Source organism: Sardina pilchardus, chromosome 14 (genome assembly GCF_963854185.1).
Source record: "Sardina pilchardus chromosome 14, fSarPil1.1, whole genome shotgun sequence".
NCBI classification, from domain to species: Eukaryota; Metazoa; Chordata; class Actinopteri; order Clupeiformes; family Clupeidae; genus Sardina; species Sardina pilchardus.
This window is the reverse complement of record NC_085007.1, coordinates 24,734,845-24,756,623: the sequence shown is the minus strand read 5'-3', so window position 1 is coordinate 24,756,623 and position 21,779 is coordinate 24,734,845. Positions and strand designations below refer to the sequence as shown.

At 40.2% G+C, this 21,779-nt stretch overlaps 1 protein-coding gene and 1 long non-coding RNA gene across 2 annotated transcripts; one reads left to right on the top strand and one right to left on the bottom strand.

The window, feature by feature from the left end:
* Positions 1 to 8,784: 8,784 nt before the first annotated feature.
* LOC134100843 (mitochondrial import receptor subunit TOM5 homolog) lies at positions 8,785 to 9,472 on the top strand. Its single transcript, XM_062554296.1, has one exon. It carries the CDS (start codon positions 8,837 to 8,839, stop codon positions 8,990 to 8,992), a length of 156 nt encoding a protein of 51 aa, XP_062410280.1. The 5' UTR covers positions 8,785 to 8,836; the 3' UTR covers positions 8,993 to 9,472.
* A 7,493-nt stretch (positions 9,473 to 16,965) lies between these two features.
* Positions 16,966 to 21,779, bottom strand: LOC134100925 (uncharacterized). The gene is made up of 5 exons (XR_009941329.1): positions 21,648 to 21,779; positions 20,782 to 20,853; positions 19,295 to 19,422; positions 18,587 to 18,736; positions 16,966 to 18,011 (listed from the first exon to the last, which is right to left on the bottom strand). It is a non-coding gene; the product is annotated as an uncharacterized LOC134100925 (long non-coding RNA).

Genomic DNA, 21,779 nt, shown 5'->3' with positions numbered 1-21,779 from the left:
AATGTCTCCCTCCAGCCCTGTCATGTCTACATAATGCAGCTGTCATTCAATTGAGGATGATGAAGAAATATAGTTTCTTGGTGATCCTATAACCTGTGAGATGACAAGTACCACTCTAGTGCATGCCCCACAGGTTCCCCCTCCGCCTCCATTTGAAAGTTTGCTAACAGGTAGTGATGTTGCTCCGATGTGTGATGACTCCAGCTCCTCTTTCTATGAGAAAACCCTGGAAATGTTGCAGAGAGGCAGATTGTCACTACTCGTTCAGCCCACTGCATGTCAGATTTGATTTAGGATTTTTTTCTGACCCCAACATCCTGGATGCTAATATAGCTTTTCAGCAGGCTCTGGAAAATAGTGACATTGAAAATGGACAGTGAGCCCATGGGGTAAGTTTTACTTATCATGGACCTGTGGCACCACATTCAAGGTGCCTGCCTAACGCCATACTAAAGAAAGAGAGTGGGAGGCTGTGGCTCGAATTGTGGCCTTTGGCTGGCAGAAGTACAAGTATCTTCTATCGAGCTGGCACCGCCATAGTAGAGGCCTTCTCCATACCTGTCTCTACATGCAGCTTGATGTAAGCTTTCTTCAATTACATCAGCACCAGTGAAAAAGATACCCTCACAGAGGCTTGAAATGATTTCTACCAAGCCGAATTAGATGAGCCGTTAACAATTCTTTGCGGTCACAGCTGAACATTTCTACAGAGCAGAATTTGGCCAAACTTCTGGATGAAATTGTGCACAACAGCACAAGGAACTTGCATAAGAACCGGCATTTATTTTCAAATGTTCAGTTCAGTTTTATTTCTTTGTCCCATGGGCAATTTGATGGCAGACAGGATCACATACCTCACAACAATAGACAAAACATGTTACAAAATAATTATTTAGTTGTGCTAAATAGGTCTGACAATGCCTAAAAAGATGAGTCAGTAAAACCAAGATAACATTTAAGTAAATAAGTTAGATATAAGAGGAGGAAGTGAATACGGGGGTCTATCCTTTCCTTTTTGTGTGCATTCAGTACGTGGATAGAAAAGGGGATAAAGGAATTTTTGTGCCTTTGTTTAAAAGCAATGGGAGCTTTAAAACGCAGGCCAGATGCACGTATTCAGAATATTGGAAGAGTATTACAGAGAGACTCTTTCACAACTGAGGTTCTGGCAAAGACCCTCGATGATTTGAAGCCAGGCCAGGAATGACCAAATGCACCAACTTCCCAAGAGAAATCCTGCAGAGAGGACAACGTGTCTGCATCTTCTTCGCTTCATTTGAGAGATGGATGATCCAGGGATTAGACTCCTAAAGAATCTCATCCTCACTTTCCAATCAAATTCTTTTCAAAACTGAATTCCGAACCCCTTGTGACATGTAATGCATATACATTATCTTCCCATGTATTTGTATGGTTGTGTTGAGGTCCATTTCAAATCCAATATGTGACGTGTCATCTGATTGGTAATCAGCTTTTTATACAGTACCCCCCATAATTATTGGCACCCCTGGTTAAGATGTGTTAAGAGTCATTGCATGAGAAAACCAGGCAGAGGTGGGAAGATGGGGGTCGGCCAAATCGGCTCATACTTTGTATATGTGATAAGTATGTGGAACTATGAACAGCCATATACTTAAAACCCTCCAGCTGTTTTTTGTTATGGAGTTCTGGGACCCCTCTCAGAGACCCTCAAAATCAACAATTCATGGCTGAAAATGACTGAAATTGCCATTTCTACCCTGATTATCCTGATAAAGATATGAACATAAGCTTTATATTTCCATAGAGCCTAGGTAGCATAGTTTTAAAGACCAAAAGGTGCACCGAGGGGTTATCTACACCACTGAAAGCAGAATTTTCCTCCCTCTAAATTTCGGTCATTTTTAAGAAGCATTATCTCGTATTCGCAGTGGCTTTGGTGGATGGTTTTACAGCTGCTGGAGAAAGGAACATCTACTGATTCAAAAACAATTGTCGTCTAATTGGGCCACACATAATGTGTGCCGTGCCAGGAGGGTCTTTAGCAGGATTTTTCGTGTTTTGGCCTATGATAAACCATATTCAGATCGCCATCACATGGCCATACCATGGCATTACATCACAAACAGATGTAATGCCAGATGTTTGCGATGTAATGGCATGGTATGGCCACTCGGTGGCGATCTGAATAGTCTAGTTTCAAATGTATGACAACCAAGAACAACAATGCATGCAGAGGTCTGCACTCTTTGAGTGCTTTTCTAGTTAATTAAAGCTTTCTTTAACAATTTGTCATACAGTGACACAAAAATTTACCATAAATTACCCTATAGTGAGATATTATTACCTGGTTTATTATACTCCAAAACCCGAAAACCCCCCGTAAAGACCCTCCTGGCACTGCGCACATTATGTGTGGCCCAATTAGACGACAATTGTTTTTGAATCAGAAGATGTTCCTCTGTCCAGCAACAGTAAAACCATCCACCAAAGCCACTGCGAATGTGAGATAATGCCTCCTAAAAATGACCAATTTTAGAGGGATGAAAATTCTGCTTTCAGTGGTGCAGATAACCCCCTAGTGCACCTTTTGGTCTTTAAAACTATTCTACCTAAGCTCTATGGAAACATAAAGCTCATGTTCATATCTTTATCAGGATAATCAAGGTAGAAATGGCAATTTCAGTCATTTTCAGCCATGAATTGTTGGATTTTTGAGGTTCTCTGAGAGGGGCCCCAGAACTCCACAACAAAAAAGAGTTCGAGGGTTTTAAGTGTATGGCTGTTCATAGTTCCACATACTTATCACATATACAAAGTATGAGCCGATTTGGCCGACCCCCATCTTCCTAGCTCCTGCTGGTTTTGCCTGGTTTTCTCGTGCAATGACTAAAATTACAAAATTAAATTTTTTAAAGCCTTAAAATAAATGCAGTTTTTATTGTAGAAGCAATGTAGAAGAATGTCGTACCACCTCAAGCTGGTCATTTCAGTTGGTTTTGCTGGTCTACATTGCTGGTTTTTACTGGCCATGCCAGCTTATGTTGGTCATTCTAGAAAACCAGCTTGACCATCTCTGTCAAGCTTGGCAGGCTGGTCACCAGCATGACCATCTTACACCAGCTGTATCCCACACGACAGGCTGGTCACACCAGCACTACCAGCTTTCTCAGATGGTAACGCCAGCATGTCTAGTTGGCGGCCTTACCAGCTGCACCAGCAATGACCAGTAATAGCTGGAAGAAAACCAGCTGTCTGTCGTTTCTTGCTGTTTTTTTCAGCAGGGAAATAAATGTAATTTCTGTCATTTCTACAGTAGTTTACAAAGTTGATCAGAGTATGTACATGAACATTTCATTTGATGAACATTTAATTAGTAATTCTTAACATCCTGTTTCCCTGGGGTATAAATATGATGTGACACAGAGGCCATTTCTCTTCAACATGGGAAAGACAAAGGAACACACTGTAAGGCAGATGTGTGTCGACCTTCACAAGTCAGGCAATGGCTACAAGAAAATAGCCACTCGCCTACACCTGCCCATATCTACGGTCAGAGGAATCGTGTAAAACAAACTGGAACAGTGGTAAACAAGCCTGGAAGAGGACACAAGCTTATTTTGTCACCACGCATAGTGAGGAGGATGGTAAGAGAAATAAAACAATCTCCAAAGCTCACGATTGCAGAATTGCATCAAATGGTTGCATCTTGGGGTCACAAAATCTCCAAAACAACCATCAGGCGCTATCTACATGCCAACAAGTTGTTTGGGAGGCATGCACGGAAAAAACCTTCCCTCACTCAAAATCAAGCGCAAATGTCTGGAATTCGCTAAGCGGTACTGGGCCTTCAACTGCGACCGTGTGCTTGCAGATGAGACAACCTCATGCCCACTGTGAAGTATGGGGGAGGATCGGTGATGCTGTGGGCCTGTTTCCCTTCTAAAGGGGCTGGGAACCTTGTTAGGGTGCATGGCATCATGAATGCTTTGAAATACCAGGATATTTTCTATCTATGGGTCGTCACTGGGTCTTTCAGCAAGATAATGACCCTAAACATATGGCCAAATCTACACAGAAATGGTTCACCAGACACCGTATCAAGCTCCTACTATAGACATCTCAGTTCCCAGACCTCAATTGAAAACCTGTGGGGTGAGCTGAAGAGGAGAGTGCAGTCCCTCCGATTGAGCCCTGTCTACGGTGAGTGTCCAGACCCTACATCTTGATGTGGGTCTGGCTCGTCAGGCTAGTCAAATATCTCTCTTTTTGTTTTCTCTAATCTTGTGAAACATTATAGGAGAAGATTAGGTGCTGTTTTTATATTAGCAAAAGGGGGTTGTACAAATTATTAACATCAGGGGTGCTATTGTGGCACACATGATTTGATGTAAATGGAGGGCGCTGTAGGCTAATACAGTACATAATATGAGACACTTGGAGCTTTGTCGATACATTTAGTAGAAATATGCAATTTAACCTTTCTGTGGACTTCTTATATTTTTTGTGACATACTTTATGACTGCATTTGATTAAAAAAATAAGTAATAAAAACAAGTAAAAAAGGAAACATGCAATTAATCATTTGTGCTTTTTCCAACCACAAACAATAGACATCACACATCAAGTCCTTCCAGGAAGGCTTTTATCGCTGGTCTCAGGGGTAGTTGTACTGCTCCTTCAGCATCAGGAAGGTGAGTCAAGTTGTGTTCTTCCATCACCAGCAAGCACAGGTCATGTTACTGTGTTGTTCACTCAGCCTATCCCACAATTCCCAGTCCCAATTTAAAACAAATTAAACCAAAACCCATCATAATTCTGAACCGAGGACTTTTAATGGAATACGATGCAATAAAAGCAGCCAGTTTTGAATTTTGAAACAATGTGTTAGGCTAGCCTGCTCTGCTGATGTTTTGATCCGACTTAATCGTTTATTATGGGAAAAAAGACACCGTAGACAAGAAAGATTAGACCTAACCCGCATTTCAAAGTTTAGCTGACGCTCAAGTGGAATAACATGCCGTATTCGTCGCAGCTAACGGTAAGTGAAAAAATATACGTGTAGTGAATTGTCATTGCCTTAATCATCAGAAACTGTCGGCCTCATAGCTTATCGTCGCAGTCGGCGAGTGTAAGCGGAGCCATGTCTGGATGTCACGATAAGTATCATATTTATTTTTTTCCCCCTTTACGTTGTTGCTGGGAGGTTAGGGGAACGTTAATGCAACCAAATATTGTAACGTTCCCTAAAAGGTAGGAGAACGTTCTGCTAACCAAAATAAATAACCAGAAAAAAACGTTGCATTTTCGTCAGGAAAACTTTCCTGGGGAACCATGGGGCAACTTTCGCAACTTTCAGGCAACGTTCCCCTAACCAAGAAAAAACCGTTCTAAAAACGTTCTCCTAACCAGAAATCGTTAGCTGGATCCATCATTCATTGAAATCTAGTTGCTGAAGCAGTGTACCAATAGCACCTTTGCGCTCTATCTGATAACTCGCAGCCAACATCTGTGATTGGCAGCCTGCGGTGCGCATGGCGTAGCCTACTGGCCAGGCTATTACGCACAACTATTACGCACTCAACCACACAAGTTATCACTTCTTTCCACTTCGTTGCGTGCAGATAGCATAGGCCTACCCTACCCAGTGAAATCTTCCTTGAACAACATCTGCAGCCTGTTGGCATGGACATTCTCTGTCCCACGGTCCGATGTCAGGATCTTTGAGCAGCCTCCGAGTTTGGTGACAGCTTCAATAGGCTGCACAATGACGCAGCGGTTGCTATTGGTGGAGTTATAGGCCTAATGTGCCTTGAAAACCCATCAATGCACCCGTTCACTCCGATGCCAAAGGGGTCAGTTCATTATAAGAGTCCATGTGCCACATATAATTCGCTCCCGGACCTCGCACATAGCTCCTACCTTTCCGAAGCGCAACGGTTTCGGGGTCAAGCTGGTCTGGATCTCGCACACAACATCTCGAGTGACAGGAGCCAAGACTAACGGCACCTTTCATGCATTCTGGCCCAATTGTAATGTATACGTGCATCTGCTTCGAGATAAAATCAACAACCTCGGCTGGATAATTGTATCTCCGCCAGTAAAGAGAGTCTTCTGCGAAGTTGCCGCAGACTCTTCAAATTATTTCCAATTAGGAGACGCAGTGCAATATCCCTCTGCGTCGATTCCTGATCAAATTATTCCTCTAGTATCAACTGGTCGATTATTCCAGACATGACGACGACGAAGGGAAAGAAGAAATAACTTGGAAGTCAAGCAAAAAAGGGGGCGTCAGCCGTGACAACGCTTTCTCTAATGTATCAAAATTTTGTTTATATTTTCAAAATGAAATGGTTTGCTGGCATAAGTCCGCGGCGTTAGTTCGATGATAATTGACGTATTGTTTACATTGTGTTGAATAGAATTCAAAAGGAACCATAAATTGTAAATAGCGGTGGCCAAAGAATATTTGTAGGATAGCGTGACGGTGCTGGTCGATTATTCCAGACATGACGCTGAAGGAAAAGGAGATGTAGCCAACAAGTCAGCGGCGTTAGTTTGACCACATAATTGACGTAAGCTACTGTTTACATCTGTCGAATGGAAGTGAGCGAAGCGGTAACCAAAATTAAGGATATTTTGCCGGATAACTTAACGGCGGTGGCCAGACAGAATGTTTGGGCGTTAGATTTATGGTGGAAAAGGGGAGAACACCTCAACTGCGCGTTTAATGGCTGAGAAGAATACGGGTAAGGTAACCAAAACAGCGTGTATCTTTTTGAGAAAAATAAAGGAACCAAGTGGCAAAGTCCAGAGCTAGATTAATCAGCGTTGTTTTTGTGTTGCATTATGATGTGATTCACATTTAAACACACATAGCGGTGGATCTTATGTTAAATGTCTATTTATGAATATTAGCCTACATATGGTCAGTAGTAACCGTAAATCTCACCTCCAACATCCTGATGTGAAAACATTAGTGATTGATCTGTTATTCCTTAAAAATATGTCCACGAATTGCCTTAACCTGCCATTGTTCTCAAAAAATATTGTATGCACAGAGAGGGAGTAAGCTGCCCAACCAGATTTGCAGAAGTGGAAAAGTCCAGCTTCAGAAAGTAAAAATCTGCCTGTGCACTTAATAGCCTACAGGTGATGCCATTAATTAGCTTCTCTACCTTGGCTCTACCTAGCACAATAATTCAGGTAGCTTCTCTACCTGAATTATTGTGCTAATTAGGATCAGCTGGTTTAAATGAATGGTTGGCACAGTGGTAGGACTTTACTTTCTGAAGCTGGACTGCAGATTTGCACCACAAATGTGAAAGCTGGCATACTTAAAAACATTTCTTTAGCTGTAGATTTACTAAACCAAGTAATAAGAGCGGTTCATTCTCTTGAATTGTTCATGTTGTAAATTGCTACAATAGCTGCTTTCAGACTGTCGGGCCAAAGCCGAGCTGGCCAGGCCGTGCCGGGGCTACTTGCTTTCACTCATCATGGCGCGAGTGCTAACCGGGGCTACTAGCCCCTGATTTCTGGCCCAACCTAACTGTTGGGCCACTTGGGGCTAGAGTCGGGCCAGAGTTGATTGATTGATTGATTGATTTCTGGATTAAGACAAAAAAAGACAAATCCAAAGGATGACATGCAAAAGTATACTTATCAGCATGGTCCTTGGTGTTCAGACACAACAAAGCAGACAAATAGACAAGACATAGACAAGAAGAACGCACACTCTAAAAGGCTGAAAAGACATACAGAAAGGACATCCCAAAATAAAAGAGAACAAATATGCTATAAAACATAAAATATCCAAAATATCATCAACTATTAACATTATTCCATAAAAGCTGTTTGACCTGTCTTTTAAGATAGGAGCTTTGTAGCAGTTGCTTGTAGCATGCTGATACCAGAGTAAAATAATGATTTCTTAATTGCATTATTAGCTCTAGGAACTGTGCAGGAGCGTAAGCTGACTTATGATTATGCTGTGTGTGGACCATGTTTATATTAGAGCATAAATATGTCGCGGCATGACCATTAACAATGTTTAACATATGATTTAACTTAAGTTGATCTACTCTTAAAGGAATAGTTCGGAATTTTGGACATAGGACCTCATTTCCAACTTTACCGAGGTGATATAGGTCGGTGGAGACCGTTTTTATCGCGTTTAGCCCCTTCCTTCAGTTGCAGCGTCCCCCTTTGCTAACGCTGGTTTTGAGCTAACACATTTCTACGGTAACATCAGTCTGACATCAACAACAGTCTTACTCACTCCACCGCACACCCGAGGCAAGTCAATTGAATCGTCGGACTATCGATATACATGTCCGTGTTGATAGAATAATTTTAGAAATAAAACTAACCTTGCAACTCAATGATTTATTACATTTTGAGGGACTAGTTTCTCAATATCAATCCGCCACTGCTATACAGGGAACAAAGTAGGCTATTGCAATGCGATGCAAGGTTCGTTTTATTTCTAACATGGTTCTATCAACACTAGGCATGTACATCGATAGTCTGACGTTAAAATGTATTTGTTTCGGGTGTTCTGTGGAGTGTTTTCAGTGGCAGGCTGGATGTTACCGTTGACTTGCGTTATCTTGGCACCAGATTAGCACGAGATGAACGCTGCAACTCATAGGAAGGGCAGAAATTCACTGAAAATGGTATTCACCGACCTATATCACCCAGACTGAATTGGAAATGAGGTCCTATGTCAAAATTCCGAACTATTGCTTTAAGGCCCTGTCATGGTCTATTTGTTCCGGCTTGCAAAAAAGTTCCGGATGATCTCCGCGCTGGACAATTGATCTGATACGGTAATTGATCTTCAGGTTAAACCAAGATGTTCAAGCTTGAAGGCCTTGGTCCTAAAATGGACCCAGAAGAGATGAAAAAGAAGATGAGGGAAGATGTAATTTCCTCCGTGAGGAACTTTTTGATATACGTCGCTCTTCTCAGAGTCACACCTTATGTTCTTAAAAAACTGGACAGCATATGAAGTTGCTCTAAGAAACTGAAGTCACTCGTACCCCATGTTTGGATTCCACAGAAGCCAGAATCAAATGTGCACAACACCTGCAGTCAAGATCCTGCATAAGCATACGAGCTGATTTGACAGACCTTATTCAGGACACATCAAACTGCCACCTGTCCGAACTAACTACATGTTGTGATGTGAATACTGTTGGTTGTTTTGCCTTTTTTTTATTTCGTATGAGCATCTGAATGTAATATTATTTTGAAATATTGTAATTGCTCATGTTCACTTAACAGTAATTCGCACCACTTCAATAGCCAATTTCCTTTTTCTATTCTCAAAGGAAAAAGAATGTCTTTATCGTTGCAGTGTGAGAAGACTGGCTGGCCTCACGGTCACAGCAATAAACTTGTGGAGCAAGAGTAAAAAAAAAAAAAAAAAAAAAAAAAAAAAAAAAAAAAAAAAAAAAAAAAAAAAAAAAAAAAAAAAAAAAAAAAAAAAGTTCCGGATGACGTAATAATCATATTTCGATCTCACGTTTAATGTTTCTCATAGAATGTTGGCGTCGTTGCTATGACGGTTGCCGTCGCTGGACATCCATTTACCCCATTGTGACCACATAATACAGAGGTGAACGTTCGAAGGAGTCCTTCAGCGACAGGAGGGTGGCATGGCTTGCTTGGCACGCTTTGCGTTACAGAAGTTAGGCCTACCAATTAAGTTCAGTCTAATACTTTGCCGATCAGGCAGCGATTTTATATTTGAAATTTCCTTCATAGACGTTACATCAAGTAGGCTTTGCGGTGGTTGATAGGTAGGTTAAAAGGGGTTTGCGGAACGTTTTATTTATTTTTTTACTACTGAATCTGGACTCGCTAACGTTAACGTTACATCTGGATGCGGAGCAGTAGCCTACCACTCCAGAAGATCATGGATCAACTCAGGTAATGAAAAGTAATTTTATTTACTGTTATTGCAAAATGTTCTGGTCACTACTTCACAGTTTTACAATCACCAATTCCACAATATGTACACTCGACCGTAACATTAGCCATGCTTGCTATTTGGTGACTTAGCTAGTTGTGTTGACATTAGCAGACAGCTTAATGTCAGTTAAGAAAGTTCATGTTAGCTATTTAGCTATTTGAGAAACAAGAGGGGGCAATATTTCTTTGATTTGGAATGAAATCGTTAAAATTCCTCTTGAGCTTAATATTAAGTTATCTAAGACTGCCCATCTGGGCAGAGAGAAAGGAATAACATTTTAAATAATGTCCTGCATGTATGTTTGTATGTTTTTGTTGGTTGTTGTGTTTGTATTGCTGCTGAAACACTAATTTCCCCTTGGAGATGAATAAAGTATTATCTATCTATCTATCTATCTATCTATCTATCATGGCTTGCAAGCTGGTATGTTGCTGCATGTGAGCTCATGCCTCTCTAACCATTGTCAGTCCTCCTAGTAGTCCATGGGCCAGAGCAGAAGTTGGTCTCACCAAAGGTGGCAAAATCTAGCAATGATTTTCTTAATCCTCTATGTCTGAGAGATATGTTTTGGTATGATAACCTTTTCTAAGTGGTAGCTTAGTTGTATTTTTACTGGCTTTTATACCCATACCCAGTGCCATTCACAATACACACCTATGCGTAGGTATAGGTGTATGCAAGTGTGTGGGATGATAGGATATGTCTTAATCCATGTTATATCACATGTAGATGCCATAGGCCTTTAGAAAATATATAGTTTAGATGGATTATATAGCTTTTCATGAATCACATAGGCTAAAATGTATCCGTCGTACACTTTTTCACCTACATAATATAGGATTAGATAGAGGCAAAGGACTGAAAGTGGGTGGGTCAAATCCCAACTCTTGCTATATCACATCTAGAGAGTATGAGCTTTTAGAAAATGTATGGGTTAGATAGCTGAATATACTTTACACAGCTATTTTAGACCCATAACCAATAGCTGTCCATTGAAAATCAATGCATTTCAATGTAATGCAAAATACATTACAGCTAGGGTATAGTGATATGGAGGAAGTTGGAAGAGAGAGAGAGAGAGAGAGAGAGAGAGAGAGAGAGAGAGAGAGAGAGAGAGAGAGAGAGAGAGAGAGAGAGAGAGAATGTGTTTGTGTATATGCAGTTTTCTTAGTATGCATTAAAGAAAACAGGTTAATTACCCTAAAATATATTTTTCTGAAAAGTCTATACAGTACTCTAGATGTGATAAAAATGTGCATTGAGATATCTCCCAACTTCCTCCATATCACTATACCCTGGCTGTAATGTATTTTGCATGGAGGATTACAAAAATCTTTGATAGATTTTGCCACCTCTGGTGATACCAATATGTGATTTTTAGGGTCCTGGCCCATGGACTAACCAGTGAGGATGCTTTTCAAAGTATTATGATGTAAATTGAGATTACGTGAATGTGGAGTATAATTAAGCCCTGTGATCTTAACATTTATGTTTTATCTTATCTTCTTATCTTCAATGTATGCACTGTAATTACACGTATACATAGCTATTACACTGTTCTTTTATACTGTTCTTAATGTGCATACACTTATTATTTACTACTCTTATATTACTGCTACTACACTGCACATATCTGTATGTTGTTCATACACTGTTCATAGGCTACTACATATCCATATCTACAGTATACTGCTGTTATAAGGCTACTGCTAATACATTGCACATATATTTAATTTATCGTATAACTTACTGTTTATATTGCATCACATGTCTACACTGTATCAGTGCATTTTTCTGCTTTTTTCGCACTTCTGGTTTGACGCAAACTGCATGTCGTTGCCTCTATACTTGTACTCTGCATAATGACAACATTGAATCTAATCTGATCTAATCTTCATTGTTTTAGATGGAGGGAGAGAATAATGAGTAAGCACTGGTGGAATCACTCAGGGGCATGAGGCAACCTGATGAGCTCCAGGCTATAGGCAAACATGACCTCAAGGACCATGAAGGGATGGACATCAAAGTGAAATATCTGGACAGGCAGTTACAGGCTACAGAAAGAGGACGCAGAGAGTGATCTCCCATCATCCTCAACTGGGCATTAGCACACATGCACATTTCAGGTCCCTGACAGGTAGACAATGTAGATATTTCTCTAACACTTCCACACAGACATACATGTAGGGAGACCCCAGCTCTAATAGCGTTTACAGCCTAATGGCTGCCTTAATACATGTGTAATTTAAAGCCCCTCCTTTTTTTTTTATTTTTAGTATAGGTTACCTTAAAATAATGTTTCCAAAATCATTTTAATGCCACATAAACCTTTAATAGGGCGAACATCACTCAGAGTAGGTCTTATCTAGGCTGGGTGAACCCTGCCCTGCCTGCTGGCAAATTTGGATTTCGCCCAGCAGCTCAGGCTGGAAACCTGCACATCTGTCTCCCCTGCATCCTGTCTACAACTGTTGGGTCCAACAAACTAGCTTGTCCAAAAGGCGCACCAAGATCGTTGGTCTGATTGGTTGAAGGACTATCCAAGTGTACAGAGTTATTTGAACGATGCCCATTGATCACGCCTCTTGTGCAGTCCAAATAAACCACAGACTCTTGATACTAATGTTCATCTTAAAAGATTGAGCTTGCCAGCTTGGTGATAACCAGACTAAGTCTTATTGCTTGTAAAATAGCATTCATATGAAGGAGGGCACAACCGTGCCTCATGTCCATGATAGCTCTTTGGTTATGCACAACCTCTCCAAATGCATCAAAACTAAGACAAAATGCTTTTCATTCTATGTCACCTTTAAATGTGAAAAACAGTTGTGCGCTTTATCGTCATTTACCCTCTATTTGCACAAGCATGTCGTCAGCTCTGTGATACGGGGCTGAGCAACCCAAAAGCATAGTTAGCAAGTAAGGGTCATTCCACCTCAATTCAACAAATGCCTTCTGCTTGACCATCACAGATTGGCTTAAAAATGTTACCACCTAAAGAGTAACCATTTAAACTTAGCCAAAATATTAGCTTGATATACCTAATGTATAATATGTATTAGGTATGACTATGTTTACTGACTTCCAAAGTTGCAGCGCTGTCATCATCAGTTTAGCCTCTGGCCCGTCTTAACAGACCTGCAAACTTGTCGCTTTTCGGCGACAATCACCGTTTTCTTGAGAGGTGAGACCTGAAGAGGGTTTATTTTATTTTTTTTGGGGGGGGGGGGGTGCCCTTCATGTGCATGCTATGCAGGCTAATTGCGCAACATTATTGGCTAATTCTAGCCCCCCCCCATATCTGATGTATCAGATACATCATTTGCATTAGTTCCCTGCGATGCATGGGGTAAATGTAAGGTACATTATTGCTCATTGCTACAGAAAGTTCCTCCAAAATCCGTTGAATTGAGGTGGAATGACCCGTAAGTACAACACAACTGTTTCCAAAAATGATAGATTGAACTATGGCAGTGCAGTTTGATGCTACACAAGTGTTTCCCAAAATCATTGTTCCAGCAAACGTTCACTTATACTGTCGCAAAGTTAGTTAGTTCGAACTACACCTCAACCTGTGGTAGAAGCATAGTAGACATTACAGAAAAGACATTACACTTCTAACCACCCAAGGAACTGATCATTTCACTGCATTCTTTACTTTAGTAATCATATGCATGTGACAAATAAACCTCCTTGTATCCTTGTACCTTACATCCATATTTTAAGATAACTTAAACACAAAAAAAACATAATCCAAAAGTCAATTGCAGCCACATGAACACAAGTCAAAGTCACACGGCCTGCAGATAACAATACAAGGTGCGCACTTTTCATCAGTCAGTTGAGAATACGTAGCCTTTGATTTTAACATTGTCATGGAGTGGGGGGATAGTATGAGCTGCATAATAGATAGACTAATAGGTAAACAATGGTGAGAATATTGTAGTCAAAATATCTACTTCAACCCAGACTTGAACTCTTGGATGACTGACTGTCATGTGCTGCACATTGCAGGCTATCATCAGCCTTAGCACAGTGCGCCACAGAGCTGACGGTGCAAACATGTGAATAGAGGGTGAATAACAATAAAGTACTCAACAGTTTCACCTGCACATTTAAATTACACGTGTGTAAAAGTGAATTCAAAGCAGTCATTAATTTATGTATCAGGTAATAATGACTACGTTAGGCTACTACCGGTATATGTAATGACTGCCTTAGTTCAGACTACAGAAGTTTGGAAACATCATTGTCCAGACTTACAAAGTACTACGACGGTTTTGGATTGGGAAACAGTCGTAACTTAGATGTTGGTTAGTTGAACGATGCATCGTACCATAGTAAAGGGCTGACTGAGAAGAGGACTGGACTGAGACACTGGCACAACCAAGCCAGCTTGGAGGAGAGACCCCTCACCCCCTGGCTCAGGATATGCATGGAATTGGAGAAACCAGCTCACCAGTGCCAGCAGAAGGGGAGCCAATTGTGGTTTTACTTGTTTGTTTTTTAAATAAAAAGACCATATTAGAGAGTAATTCTTGCCTGATTGTTATGATTTATTTTCTTAAATGTGTGTTTTCTTTTATAAACTAAATATTTTGTAATTGCAATGACATTTTCAAATGGCAATTGTCCTTTCCATTTGACGCATGAGTAACATTAGAGTGGACAGTGACCCGCTTGATAATACTTGGTTTGCCTCTCACTAACTTTTTCCATCAAATGTTTGTAATAAATTACTTTTCTTTTAAAATTCACTTTAGGTGTGGTCTCCCCATGTTGCACCACCATAAGCCATGTGCTCCATGACAAAAGTCTTATCAGCACACATGCTGTTTGGGGAGTAGTGAACAATGCATGTTGGCCTACTAAAGAATTATTAGTTGATCAGAGAATCTTACACGCTAATTCACCTGTGTTTGCTCTGAATGCAACAGAATGCTACCCATGTTAACATTTCTTGCACTTTATCACAAATACTAGAGCGTCTGATATCTTAGTTATTGGGTTTTATGTATGGCACTATGAACACCGATATCATTGTGAGATGATTAGACCAGCACCTTGAAAAATCAATGCTTCCCCAACTTCTTTGCTGACGCAAATGTAATGAACCGACACATTTGCCGTATAGGCAGCGGCTACTGCAAAAAAAAACTGTAGTCTGTAGGCTACTAGGATAAAATGCAGAAGGCCGAACTTCGTCAGCGAGAGGTAGGACAACTTGTTACGGTCTTCCTTTCCATTACATTTCCACGACATTATTTTGTTATTATCTGAAGCCAACTGAGTAGCCTCCTGGAAATAGTTTTAGCCTACTGACGAATGAGAGTTAAGACTACTGTATGTGGCGTGACATGAACAGTGCTTAGGAACAGGTTGGGATATTTAGCGAACAGTTTTGTAGCCCATCATATATCTATAGATAGATAGATATCCTAGATAGGCTTACAACTTTTATAACGAAAGTTAATATCAAATAATACTGTAGCCAAGCTATTTCAGCGTTTGAGTAGGCCTAGGTCTAGCTTCGGATAGTTGGCTTCAGACAATCCGTAGCCTACTCTAGGCTACAGACAGGGTAAAATAGGCGTTTGACCTAGCCTACTACTGCTAAATAAAACCTTAACACGAAGGCTAATCGGGTCCGTGACGTGTATGGATCGTTCATTCATTATTCGGTTTTTTCGAGCCAAAACAGAAAAACCAAAAATGTCATGTTTGTTTGTTTTTTCTGTTTTAAAAACCGAAATGGAAAAAACGAAAAACCAAAACAGAAAATGCGTGTATGGTTCGTTCATTCATTATTCCATTTTCAAACCAAAACAGAAAAAACAAAACTGGCCTGTTTGTTTGTTTTTTCTGTTTTAAAAACCGAAATGGAAAAAACGAAAAAAACAAAACAGAAAAACCAAACTTCTATTTTCTGTTTCTGAAAACCAAAACAGAAAAACCAAACCGTTCTAGTTCTGTTTCTGAAATCCAAAACGAAATAATAAAACAATGGTCAGTCGCCTAGGAGATGACACGAACATTCTACGAGACGTTCGCCTAGAACAGCTGATTAGAGCGTCATTGTTTCGTCATCCGGAACTTTTTCGCAAGCCGGTGTTCTGTCAATCTGAGCTACTTGTCGAGATGAGCTACCGCGCAAGCGCACTTGAAAAATCCGTCAAAATCGAATGTTGGGAGTAAAACGACTGTCATTTTAAGCTACCTTTCTCAACACCGAGGTAGCGTCCATGTAAACAGCGAGGATGTGGATAGTTAGTCGACTCAACATGTATAAATGTCTACTACGTCGTCGTGTAACGATGATGTAAAAATAAATAGCGAGGTAGGCGATTATTTAAAATAAATGACTGATTTCCCATCGTGTAAAATGTGTTCTTGTTAGCTAGCTAAACTAATCGGAATAACCCATCATAACATTGCTAAAGGCAGGGATGTCGTGGAAGATAAACGCAAGTAGCAGCTAAACGTAGTTTATCCACAATTTCAGAAATAGTTTATCCACCTGTTGTTGTTTATCTACCTCTCAAAATAGTTTATTCACCAATTGCAACTTTTCACATTCAAAAATCACACTGTGTTATCCACATTAACAATATACATTCATATATTTTATTAATCAATACCACGTGGTATTGTTATAAACATCGAACAATAACCTTCATCAAACATGTTCTGAAAGCCTTTTATGAAAATCTGAGCCTACCACATGGCATAGTCCACCTTTCCATGAGAATTCATAGTTTACCCACCTGCATTTTACCACCACACCTTTGGCACCATGCATCGCAAAATGAACTATAACCTACCTTACATTTACAAGATTTGGGAAAGATTATTGAAAGATTGTAGTCTTTTGAGCAAAGCTTGAAAGAGAGGCATTAAAATACAATCTTTCCCAAATCTTATCAGTGTAAGGTAGGCTTAACTTCTTGAGTTGAGACAAGAAAATGGACTCAATGACAGTTAATTAATAAAATTTTATTGCACTCTTTAAGTGGTACAACATCTCGGTAAACCAGCTCAAATTTGCCAAGATCATGGAGCCTAATGGGTGTCATACTTTTGAAGATGCTCTGCAACTTCTGACTATAAACACATCTCAGTGATAGGCCAGAGATATTCACCTTTAAATGTTGTAGCAATACCTTCACTTTATCATGAGTAGATACATATTGTATTACTACATTGGTACGATCTTATCCAAATAACACTTCACTTGAGTTAAGCATGGCATGCTTTATTTCCACGTCATTTGTGTGTTTGTGTGTGTTGTATTGATGAACTGCCTCAGCAGCCTCCATCTGAAGGAAGGGAGGCATCATCATCACCACATAAATAAAAATAATAATCTTAAAGTAGTACAGCAATTCTTTGAAACCTATTGTGAAATAACTCAAATTAAACAATTATGAAAATAGCATAATCAAAATATAATCATTATTTTGCAACATTCAGTTTCATTACAATGCTCTCCTTTTGTCTCAAGTTGTCTTGTGCATTATCTTTTTACATGTATTTTTTCCTGTTGGATTATATTTAAAATTCAACTAAAACATTTTTAAAAATTGCATTTTGAATATGGATGATAGTTCCAAAATCACTGAGTAATCACATCTAATAATCGTGATCTCAATATTGAACAAAATAATCGTGATAATGATTTTTACGATAATCAAGCAGCCCTATAGAGCGTAGAGCAATATATTTCATCACTTAAGATTTCTTAAAAAATTGTTAAAATATTGTTATACCGCTAACTGACAGCCATGAGTACCTTGACAATTTGGTGCAAGACTAAAAACGTTTATTAGACTATACGTTTCCCCTCCTACCGAAGCAAGTAGGACACCTTTTGCACTACTTCTGCTTGACCTATCCTTTGGAAACTTAGAAATCTAATGTTAAAACTTGATTTAGAATTTCGCATTCATCTCCAGTAGGGTTGATTACTTTTGTTTAATGGGCTTTTCCATTTGGTATGTCTGGTCCGAGTCATCATCTACTTCTTTGGCTTCATGTTCTGAGTCCTTGGGCTTTTCTGTGAAAGAAAAATATACAATTGGTCACCTTGAGTGGAACATTTTCAAGCTAACTCACTTTATTTACACCAATTTGCTAAAAGTCTTTATGGAGTAGTTCAACATTGATGGTGACACCAGCTACATTAAAGAACTGTGCAAATGAACTTGCTCCAACTCACACTAACATCTTCAACTTGTCTCTAAACAGTACAATGGTACCTGCATGTCTTAAATCTGATCATCCCAGTGCCCAAGAAAACTAACATAACCTGTCTTAATGATTATAGGCCTGTTGCACTCACTTCTGTTGTCATGAAAATCTTTGAACGTCTAGTAGTCTAGTCATTTTGCACACATTTCATTCTACAGCATCTTGATACTTAGTCCACCTATGCCTGTGTACTGTTCATTGACTTTAGCTCAGCTTTCAACACCATCCTGCCTGTCAAACCTTCCCATCTCCATTAATGGCCAAGTAGTGGGTCCCCTCCTTCCATCAGAGATCACACTTCCTCCGCCAGCTGAGGAAATTTGGGGTCGGTCAAGCAGGCGTGATCCACTTCTATCAGGCTACCATCGAAAGCGTACTCACCTTCTCCATCCTGCTCTGGCATGGTATGGTAGTAACGGCCTGAGAGGGTAGTACACAGGGCCTCTAAAATCGTTGGCTGTAGTCTGCCTTTTTTTTCTTTCCAAGAAAGCCGTAAACATCATCTCTGACCTCTCCCATCCAGCACACCATCTATTCACAGTCACCCAGGGAGAAGGTACAGTAGTATCAGATGTAAAACATCACACTTTAGGGATGGTACCTATTTACAAGCTATTCTTCACCTGAACATGCACTAAGCACTCACTTCATAACCTGGTCTTCCTCACTTTACACTTTTTGCACAACTGAACCTCACTGCTGCTTTCTCTGTAAACCATGCACTTTTCTATGTGTGTTAAGTGTTGTTGCTCCCTGCTATACTCAATAGCATTGTGTTCGGCTGAGCAGCCACATCTAGGAAGACTGTTGGTTGTTCCAAAATGTTCCAGTTGAGAATGATGGAGGCTACCATGCCCTTGAGCATTTTCGATGCTGTAGAATTTTACATCTTCAATATGAATCCTTATATAAAGATATGGCTGCCTCTCCTAATAATGGGCAATGAATTCATTTAGGCACAGATGGACTCTAGTCAACTTGTGGAAGCATCTCAGGGACGATTGATAGAAATAAAATGCACCAGAGCTCAATTGCAAGTGTCACAACAAAGGGTCTGAATACTTTCCGGTTGCACTGTATAATACTCACCATTTTCAGACGAGGGCATAACAACAGTCCATCAGTTTTCGGAGCACATGGAAACCTGAGGAGGGGTGCTTCTTGTTTTCCTGCCATTTGCCTTTGTCCCCCTCTCAGGATTAATACCCACAAGACACCTAAAAAGATGAACACCAGATATATAAATCTGTACAGCATAATGGAAGGGAGTTGAGACTAAGCTGGAATCAATTGGAAGTGAATTTGTAATGTTAACACACTTCTACACAATAAAATGAACAGACATTTTAACTGCATTTATGTTTTTGAAATCAGGGTTGTATGAAGTAGAAGTATTGTGTTGTGTAGTACTATGCAGCACTACGTAGTTATAAGCAGTACTATGCAGGATAGTACTGCTTATAAATGTATACTGCACAGTACTACACGACACAATACTTCAACTCCATACAACACTCATTAAAATATAAAGGATAGTACTGCTTATAACTACATATTCCTGCATAGTACTACAACACAATACTTCTACTTCATATAAGACTATACTACACTGCAGCAGCATCATGTTCCCCACGACATCTCCAGACCCTTTCATGTCTGTCACATGTGCTTAGGGTGATCCTGCTCTCATCTGTGAAAAGCACAGGGCTCTAGTGGCAGACCTGCCAATTTTGCATTCTATGGCAAATGTCAATTGAGCTCCACGGTGCTGGGCAGTGAGCACAGGTCCCTCTAGAGGCCATCGGGCTCTCAGGCCACCTTCATGAAGTCTGTTTCTGACAGTGTGGCCAGAGGCATTCACATCAGTGACCTGCTGGAGGTCATTCTGTAGGGCTATAGTAGGGCTCCTACTGTCCCTCCTTACACAAAAGAGCAGATACTGGTCCTCCTACTGGGTTAAGGACCTTCTGCCACCCTGTCCTGCTCTCCTAGAGCAACTGCCTGTCTTCTGGAATCTCTTCCATGCTCTTGAAACTATGCTGGGAGATGCAGCAATCTTTCTGGCAATGGAACAGCTTGGTGTGCCATTCTGGAGGAGTTGGACTACCTCTGTAGGCTCCAGATATTGGCTTATGCTACCAGTAGTAACACTGACCCTATCCAAATGCAAAACTAGTGAAACATCAGTCAAAAAGGATACAGATGAAAAAATTACCAGTTGCCACCACCTGTAAAACCATTCCTGTTTTGGGGGTTGTCTCACAGTTGGCCCTCTAGTACACCTGTAGTAAATTTTGTTGACATCAAAGCAGGTCAACCTGATTCACAACTACCTCTGTTGCATAACTGGCCAAATCAATATCCCACAAGTGTGACTGACTTGATGCTATACTCCTATGAACAAGTGTTCCCTTTATTTTTTTGAGCAGTGTATATTATAAATATATAGAATAGTACACTATATATAGCACGCACGCACACACACACACACACACACACACACACACACACACACACACACACACACACACACACAAACACACACACACAGGTTTGAAAGTGTGACATGAACTCACCTATGGATGAATTCATGGGAGCACTCCTCTTGATATTGCAGATTCATAATGTAAATTATGTAAATGATTCATCTGAGAAAAAGAATGCATCATATATTCAATTTAACATACAATAGATGGAGATAGAACCAATCACATTTCTATGGTTTCTTTGTGCACCTTAAGACTTGCATGTCTTAATTAATTTGCCTATCTGGAAGCACAGCATGGAAGGTCTACATTGGGTATGTCGCCATGCATTTTGGTATGACTCACATAAGAAATAGACGGGGTATCTGACATGTAGCCTAAACATCTTTCCTGTTGCATGCCGCATGAGCTCAGGATACCATACACATTTTATGCAACCACCTCTGCGAAGGAGAGCCAGCTAGGCTACTAATAGCTTTACCTTTCTAAGCTGTCAACTGAAGGACTTCAAATAAAAATAAAATAAAAACAAGGGGGAAATGCATGCATACGATCAACACAGCATCAGACAAGATCCGTTTGTTAATTTGACCTCTGGTTTATTAGGCTACTGATGAGGGCTAACGTTTTGGGCATAGGCTAGCTTTGTTTACACGTGTCAGAGTAGCTAGACGCAAGTCTACATCATTATTACCCGCTTTGTGATACTGAATTAAAATGTCTAACAGCTACACTTAACAACTACCCATACATTTAAATAACATCGGGTTGCACTGAAGAAACAGAAAGTTTGATCGACAAGTGAATAACGATAATGCATGGCTTAAGAAGAGCGCGGTCTTGGCTAGCTGAAAGCTTCATTTCAGCAGGGCAACATTCATTCAGAGATGTTGTAAACATGTCCAGTGTGCTTTGAAACGGTGTATTATTTCTGGTTAAATGACGGATAAGCTCACCTGATGCCTCGATGTCGTCGTTTCCAACAGATCGTTTAAGCAGCAAGTTCCACAGCTTCCCCAGAACCAAAGCCATCGATATCTCATGGCTTTGCCAAGAATGAACACAGATAACAGGAAGTAGGCTAAAAT